This window comes from Cotesia typhae, unplaced genomic scaffold, assembly GCF_013202065.1.
Source record: "Cotesia typhae breed Kobodo isofemale line unplaced genomic scaffold, CoteBio_Ctyphae contig_44, whole genome shotgun sequence".
Taxonomy (NCBI): domain Eukaryota; kingdom Metazoa; phylum Arthropoda; class Insecta; order Hymenoptera; family Braconidae; genus Cotesia; species Cotesia typhae.
Window position 1 is genome coordinate 6,149,907 of NW_027423753.1, and position 8,599 is coordinate 6,158,505.

General features: G+C 26.4%; 1 protein-coding gene across 2 annotated transcripts; it reads right to left on the reverse strand.

The window, feature by feature from the left end:
* Positions 1-766: 766 nt before the first annotated feature.
* LOC141528701 (DDB1- and CUL4-associated factor 11) lies at positions 767-8,554 on the reverse strand. 2 transcript variants are annotated; one of them, XM_074244890.1, is made up of 10 exons: positions 8,420-8,554; positions 7,979-8,143; positions 7,763-7,877; positions 4,783-5,035; positions 4,570-4,716; positions 4,299-4,483; positions 3,648-3,990; positions 3,246-3,401; positions 2,785-2,891; positions 767-2,687 (listed from the first exon to the last, which is right to left on the reverse strand). In XM_074244890.1, the coding sequence occupies exons 2-10, from the start codon at positions 8,041-8,043 to the stop codon at positions 2,616-2,618; spliced, it is 1,443 nt and encodes a 480-aa protein (XP_074100991.1). In that variant the 5' UTR covers positions 8,044-8,143; positions 8,420-8,554; the 3' UTR covers positions 767-2,615. The 2 variants fall into 2 exon arrangements, with proteins under 2 accessions (XP_074100991.1, XP_074100990.1); XM_074244889.1 differs by lacking the exon at positions 8,420-8,554 and having other exon boundaries at positions 7,979-8,396.
* Between the last annotated feature and the right edge of the window lie 45 nt (positions 8,555-8,599).

The window sequence follows — 8,599 nt, forward strand, 5'->3', positions numbered from 1 at the left end:
TAATTAATATTATCAATAATAATAATTTGATATAAATATTTTTAAAACTGGTTAAAAATATTAATTTTTATTTTTAAAAATTATTTACATTTTTTGCAAATTTAATGCTTTGACGTCACGCGAGAAGAGAGATAAAGGTGTCACAAGTCAACGCTTAAGCCGATCGTGCCTCTCTATCACTTGTTACGTGCGCTTGCTTGCACGTTCAGGCTCAGGCGGAACGTGACTCTTTTTCGTGCGTGCAGCCGGTACGGTGTTCATCGATTTATAAGACGTAAAAATACGATTTAAGTAATAGTCGCCAAAATTTTTCGTTAAAATTCAAGGAACTGTAATAAATAATGATTTGAAATTTTTTTGTCAATACTTCTGGATTTATATTTTATTTTGAATTTATTATAATGCTTCACAATAATTGATAGAAATTTTTCATTCTTCAATAATAAAATAAAAGACTGTACAAAGTGTAGACCTAATCATCTAATCATTATATCGAGGATCATTAATGTTTTAGAGTGTGACTATGTAATGTCTTATTTTATGATAATTTAGTGAACGTAAACAAAATTTTCAATACTTCCGGAAGTTTTATGTAAATTTATACAAACTTCTCCTATTAAACTATTTAAAAATTAAATGAAAAAATCGGTTTTTTCTTGAGGAAGTGTTATCAAGAAAAAAATATTATTGAAGATAAAAATTTTAGAGTTCTATGCTAAGTAGTATTTTTATTATAAAATCCGTAGGAGTTCAAATTTCAAATCCCTCGTTTTAAATTATGTTTATTATTGTTTTTTTACATCTAAGAAAAAAATATACAAACTAGAGTGATGTGTCATTGGATTTAAATATTTCTTTTATACTGTTAGCTAAAAATTTTTTACTTTTGTAAGAATTTATTAAAAAATTTTTTAAGAATAATCTGAAACTATCTATTTTAATACAAATGTTTAAATATTTGTTTCGATATTTTCTCTTACTCCCCCCTCCTTTTTTTTTTAAAGTAACAAGTTGATTTTTTAATTCATTTAAAAAATGTACTTTTGGTCCCTAAGTGATAATTTAATAAAATTTTTAATGAAGAAATAAGAAGGTTGAATGTAGAAAATAATTAGGATTATTGAAAACTTGGATAACTGTTTTTTAAATTAAAATTCGTTAATCATAGAAATTAAGAGTTAAGTACCGACATAAAACGATTGGAAGCTATGCAAAATTATTAATCTTTCACTACATAAAATTTTTCTAAAATTGCGTCAAGAGTTTTTTCAATCGTATAAATCTGTAGAGATCAAATTGATATAGATATCATGAGTTAACTAATTTAACGGTGAAATTGGGTCATAAAATATAATGTTTGTTTGCAATTATTGAATTAATTAATAGTTATTTAGCAGAGCAATAACTTTTAATGAATCGTATGAAGAAATATTAAACAAAAATAAATAAAATAATAAAATCAAATGTAAATAATTAATTATATAGTGTAAGTAATTTGTTATTTAAGCGCAATGATAAATACCATTGAATAGCTGTAAAATCATCAGCATAAATTATAAATATTATTAGTAGTCGTCACTTAATATTATTAATATATTCATTAAGTCAGAAGTATTCAAAATTACGCTAAGAAATTATTTGGCTCAGTGAAATTTTCTTTTTCACGTAAACATTTCATAATTCGCATAGAAAAATTTATCCAAGTGAGAGAGAATGTATATGTTAGAATTGTGCGTATATCACATAGGCTATCTTGGAGATAATTGTACGTGATTGGCCATATTTAGTAGTTGCAGAAATATCTCATAAAATATATGTTAAATTTAATGCAATTAATATGAGGTATTTACATTTAGTAATTTATGAAGACATTGGCATAATTATTTTGATATTATACAGGTTAATTAGGGATATATAATCAAAGTGATGATGATGATGATGATGATGATAATTAATAATAAATAAAAATTAGCTACTTGATCAATTAAAGATGAATATTTTACACACTGAAATTTTTTCAATGTTGAATAAATTAACATTTATAGAAACTCTATAAATGCTTACTCAAATGACTTTGATTGTGCCCAAATAAATTTATATTTATATTATTAAAAATTAAATATCATTTAATCTAGGTACTTATTAACTTGTCATTACGGTAATATAATTAACCGGTGAATAAAATTTTATAATAAGGTGATAATTATTGTTTTCATCAAAATTGTTCGACACATTTTATGACTTGATAACTTTATAAGCAAAAGTTATATCTAAAAAAAGTAATACGTAATGCTAAATAAGGTTTCAAAGTGAAATTTAATTCACTAAGGTTAAACGAATTGGGACAATTCTTTGTGAGGCTTCGTACTAAGTAGCTCAACTTCTGTTGTTTTTTGATCACTTAATTTTATAATTAAATTATGTTTATTAATAATTCACTATGGATAAAAAATTAATTATCATTAAAAATAATAATGTATATTTCAAGCGATATCTAATAAAAACATAATTGTTTTTAGGCCTTTAAAATTTATCCATTCCCATGAAAATAAAAGTAAAAAATTTTAAATTAACAATCAATCGGGACTTCTCCAGTTTTGATCGCAGGAATCACTTCATTCAGAATCTCTAGTACCTGGACATGAATCCTGTGAAGAATAACGCCAACAACCTATTACTCCATCCCACTGTAACAGAAAAGTATTGATTATTGAATTTGATAAAATAATCGAAGCCTAGAAATAAGTATTTTTTAAATAAAATATTAAATATAATAAAACTTACAGACGCTGATATTATTTCTTGATGATACGGATGCCAACTGACATCTCTAACACATCCTTCATGTCCTTCAAGTGTTCTTACAATATTACCCGTCAAAAGATCATAAACTAAAAAGGAAAAGATAATTATTAAAATTATATAAATACAATCGTAATAGTCATAATAATTATTAAATTTTGAATGAACTAGATTTATATTAAAGTAATTGCGAAATGTAGACATTGACGTTGATAATCACGCGATAGTTGATAACTTTATTATAAATATTATGTGAAATTTCAGGTTGTTGGCTTTGAAGCAATACGTTAATACTATTCAATTATTTTTATGAGATAATAACATACTTAAGGTTTCAATTTCACTTGATCAATTAATTGATGCAGCAAATATTTAATAGACTGATCCGTAGTAATTTTAATTAATAAATTATTTAGCAGAAATAAAATTTAATAAAAACTTACTGACAATTCTACCGTGTCCACAACCAGTGTAAATATATCTTTGCCCAGTGGTGGCAGCCGGTGAAAAATGACAACGAATCAACGTTTGTACAACCATGTGTCCTTTATATGTCATAATACTCGTATCGCCTTCCAATAATGACGTTGACGTGTAAACTATTTTGTAACATAAGTAATAAAAATAAATCTAAAACGAAATACTGAACATGTTATTAGTCAAGAAGTTGGTGATTATTTCAAGGTTCATGGTTCTCTGTTAATTATTTAAAGTAAAGCATTTATGCTAAACAGAAAAACGACCTAAATAATATATCACAAGCATAATTACTGAAGACTGTATCTTTAATAGAAACCAACTTTTAGATCTAAATTTAAGTAAATTATTTGTAAGAAATAAATTACGTTGCTTGGGTACGTGGGTATGCCATCGGTAATCCCAGTCTTGATTAGCAACAGCTTTCCGAGTATTAACTTCAGCTTCTTTACTTGAGAATGCACGGACGTCCCACAACTTTATTGACTGATCTTTGCTATTTGTTAGCAAATAACGGCCATCACCACGAGGATCAATAAAAGTTATTCCGTCCATGTGTCCAGCGAGTACACCTACCGGATGAGGATTTGCTTCGTTTAACGTTCGTCTGTCCCAAACTTTGCACAGTCCATCATCTCCACCGCTATATAAAATTTGGGAAGTGTTATCAGCAAATGCAACAGCGTTAACGTCATATATGTTCCCTTTAATCTACAATAAATGTTAATTTATTAATTTGAATAGTTAAAATTAGATTAAATTAATTGATTTATTAAGTTTTATTATAATTTATAAGAAATTTTAATAAAAAAGTTGTAGAAATTTAACTACTCAAAAATTATTAATAATTTAGAATTAGAATATTAAAATTTTTTCGTCTTCAAAATTTGGAGTAAATTATTACAACATTTTAATTAAAAGTCAGTTTTTAACAATAAAAGTTAATTTAATTTAAGATTAAAGTATTTTCAATACTGTCAATAATTTCATAATTATTAAAAAAAAAAACAACAACATACTTTTATAGCTGGTTGATGACACTCGCGATCGTAACAATAAAGACAACCATCGTTAGCAGCACCAAGAATTTCTTTCCCATCGCAGGAAAAAACTAACGAAAAAACACAAAAACTTCCCAAGTCTGACGGAGCTAACGGCAAAGTTTCTTGAATAGTTGAATCACCATAAATTGAACAAAGATACACTGTAAACATGTTATAAAGTAATAATAGTATAGTAGTAATCAATCTAATCAAGATGTCAATTACTTTTAATAAGCCAATTACTTACAAGCGTCAGACCAACTTGAATAAGCGATATAATTTCCATCTGGACTGAACGCAGTATCTAATATGCTCCAAGACACATTTTGCGCAAATATTTTTTTGTATTCATGAAATTCCCCGTCTTGGGTATTGTAAATTCGCAGTAAATTATCTGTAAACAAAGAATAGATTATATTAAGTCTATGTGATAATTAGTTTATTAAATAAATAGGCTTACCTTGACTGGCTGTAACAAGAAGTTTCCCATCAGTAGAATATGACCCACAAAATGCGCGGCTTTTGTATTTAGCTACAGGTATCATACGATTAGGTAAAAAATTATTATTTATTCGGCATTTTTGACCTGCATTAAATGTTGGACCTATTTCACGTTTTTGTATCATACATGTGACTGATTTGTTATTAACACGTTCAACTTCTGGATCAATAAATCCGCTTGCACGCTTTGTTGATAAATTTATTTCATTGTTCTGTTGACATAAAACAGTGATTTTTATTTAATTATTTGATTAACCTTTCATTAGATATTAAGTGATTAAATTTATTAGAATTTCTTTTCTAATACGGGTTTCCTGATTAAATAATTATTGAAAATTGAGGTCGGTAGTGTAATAAAACGACAGATTTCTTTGAAAAATAATATTAAAAATATACTATAAAAACGTAAATTTTTCGTAATTATCAAATATTTAACAAACTAATGAAATTTTCATTTGGAATTTTTTACAGTGAATTCTAATTGTAATAAAATTATAAATCTTGATGGTAGTGTTGAATTTTCGTTAAATTAAAACTATTATTTAAATTTTATTTAAGAATAATAAATGCTTTATTGGTGATGAATAAAATTGATTATTAGTGAAGTAACAGAAATCGTTTTTGATAAGAGAGTCGCCGGTTTCTAGTCTAAACATCGTAAGAGCTGGACTTCAATGATTTTTCCGGAGACGGACTGACTCCGACAAAATTATTAAGTTTGCGCTATATTTAATTTGTTGAATTTAATGTGTTTTATTTTACTGAAATCCTTCTTCAAAATAAAGTTAAAATTAGGAGAGCCGTGTGACGGGCTCACCTGGGGTTTATTCACACCTTAATGAGATTAACCATAGATGAAAACAAATTAAAGACGTGTAATGGAAATTATAAAATTTCTAAAACGTTCCAGTGGTGCTTCGACCAGGATGTTGCACGAACTTGAAAAAAAAATTTCTATGATTGTATTAATATTGAGTGAAATATTGCTACGGTTGAATCATCAAAATTTTTGGAGATGAAGTTTTTTTTTTTTTTTAAAGAATTTATGTATTTAAAATTTTTTTTAATTTCAATGTTAAAAAAATTGAGAAAAATGAAACAAAAGGAAAGGAAAGGGAATGAAACAAATGAAGGAAAGGGGGTCCAAAAAGTTAAACTTTCGCATGACGTCATATATGAACGGGACTTGATAGTTTTTTTTAGATTTTTGCAAAAACAAATTCCTCATTTTTTCAAAAAGGTTTTTTTTTTAACTTTTACATATTTTTTAGCATCACTTTAAATTTTGTTTCCACTTAAAAAAAATAAATTCCACTTGTCAAGTTGTAGAAAAAATCATGTTTCACGAATTTCATTCTAAAAACACAATAAAAAATTAGCGTATGTCTTTTACCCTTGCAGTCATTGTTATTCAAATAAAATTTTTGACACCTCAGTATAGTGTAATAAAAGTCTTTTATTAAAAGAAGCGATCAAAAATGATTTAATTTATATAAAGTATTCACTAATGCAATGTACTTCACTGAAATGAAATTGATTTCAATTATTTTGTTCAATCAGGAAATATGAGAGTACCTAAAATTACATTATATTAAACTTTGGACGTCACCAAACATTATTATGTGGTATCTTTCAAAATTGCTAACAGCGATGTTCTTACGTTTGCATATAAGCAGAGTATTACTTCTTATCCCTTAGTTCTTCTCACGGCGTAATAATATTTAAATGCACACTATATTTAGTCATTTAACTACTTTTAGTCAGTCATAGAATAGAACTAAGATATTAGACAATTATTGTAATCGAGAATTGTATTACGCTATAAAATTTTAGTGGAAAATCCTATTTTAAATTATGTTATAAAATAAATCAAAGAATTAACAGGATAATTATGATTATCAATCTACAATATCAGTAATAGAATTTAACACGGAATAATCAATTTGCTAAGTTGAGTGTAATAACTTCTTGATATTAAATAAACAATCAGAATGACTAAAGTTTTGGCAGAAAAATTTGTGTTGAAAAGTGAAAATCAAGTTTTCGGTGACTTCATTGATGTAGAATTTTTGATTAAAAAGAGATAGCTAATTTTTAAAAAATTCATGTAATAGCTCATGAAATTACCTTTCATTTGACGTATATAACATTGACTCTTTGATTATTTTTAGTTATTTTATCAAAGTTAAGAGTGCAATCGAACCACACTGAGAAAAAAAAATACTTTTACTCAATTAACAATTTCTTGGTTCAAGAAACTCGATGACAATCAAATATTCTATTATTATTAATTATTAATTTCTGAAGAGAAGAGCATCAATATTTATCTTTGGATAATAGATAAACAAGAGAATAGCTTTATTTAAATTAAGTAAAAATTATTTCAATTAATTTAACAAGTTCTTGAGCTAAGAATATATATTCTTGAAAATTTTCAAGTACATAAATTTTTGTATCAAGAAAATTTTCTTAATAAAAGTATTTTTTTTTTCTCAGTGCATTTTCAGGCATCGTGTAGTACAACCGACTTATGTATGTTATTTTATCAAGAATTTCATTTTGTGAAATCTAACTTTCATTGCGACTGTGGCCGAATGGCTTTTTTTTTTTTTTTTTTTACAATAGATTTGTAGTGAGAGTAAAAAAATTGTCAGATGTTTGATGATTTTAATATCATATAAAAATGACATTTGACGGAAAACATGAAGTTTAATCAGCAGATATCTGCAAATTTTTTATTTTTATTACAAAGCAATTATTAAAAATAAATAATTTCTAAAAATTTGCACTTTTAGTTCTTTTAAATTTCTAGATGTGGAATTTTTTTTATAATTATCTTAACTGCGATGAAATCCAAAAAATTAACTGTTGTCTGTTAATTTGACAATAATCGGAAAATTGTATTAAAAAAAAATATTGAAGAACAATTGTAAATTTACTTCAAGAGTTGTTGTACTCAAGGGAGTAGCAGCTATTTTAGGTAAAGCATTGGAAGAAGTTGCTGATGCTTCATCGCGCTGAATATCATCAATTCCGGTTCTATCCCAACCCCCTCTGAAAATAAAAATAAAATAATTATCATTATTCTGATCATAAAATAATCAACGAATGTAAGTCATTGATTTAAAAATAAATGATTGAAAAAAAATATTGACCTTTGTATAAGTAACTGTAATGTCCTCAATATACTCATGTGTGGTCTAGATGTTAAATCCATCATTCAATGACAGGCAAAATAACGTTGTTAATACAATCTAGATACTCGAGCGTTGATAATTATCATTAACTATTGCGACATGCTCGTACATTAATGTTATTCACTAACACGTAATAATAAATGTTTATTATTAAATTTTTATACAAGTATATTTAATTATTATTTATGTTTATCAAGTTTTCAAGTATCTAATTATAATATTTTTAATGAACTAATGTATGTAGTACGAATAAAATAGTAGAATGGATAAAATGTGTATTAATACAAAATCGATTGCATATTATTGTCTAAGAACACCGCGATAAAATAAAATTTTTTCACTTGACGTTGATATGAAGATATGATAATAAACAAGCAGTACCAGCTGATAACTACTTACTGACTTATTACTATGACGTATGACGTATCCCTGATAGCCAGCGCTTCCTCAGTAAGTGTTGACTCCCAGCAGTTACGGTTAAGTTATACATCAAGTTGGCGGTAATTCTTCACTCAACAACAGTTGTAAGCAAATTGACAGAAATCTACGGCCGCAACTTGAATACAAGTTAACAATCAA

Excerpts from the sequence above, each read along its gene's own strand:
- LOC141528701 (XM_074244890.1), bottom strand. The coding sequence starts at position 8,043 with ATGATGGATTTAACATCTAGACCACACATGAGTATATTGAGGACATTA. Across the intron at positions 7,878-7,978 it reads TTACAGTTACTTATACAAAG|AGGGGGTTGGGATAGAACCG; the intron begins GTCAATATTTTT and ends TTTTATTTTCAG. Across the intron at positions 3,402-3,647 it reads TACCCACGTACCCAAGCAAC|TTTACACGTCAACGTCATTA; the intron begins GTAATTTATTTC and ends GTTACAAAATAG.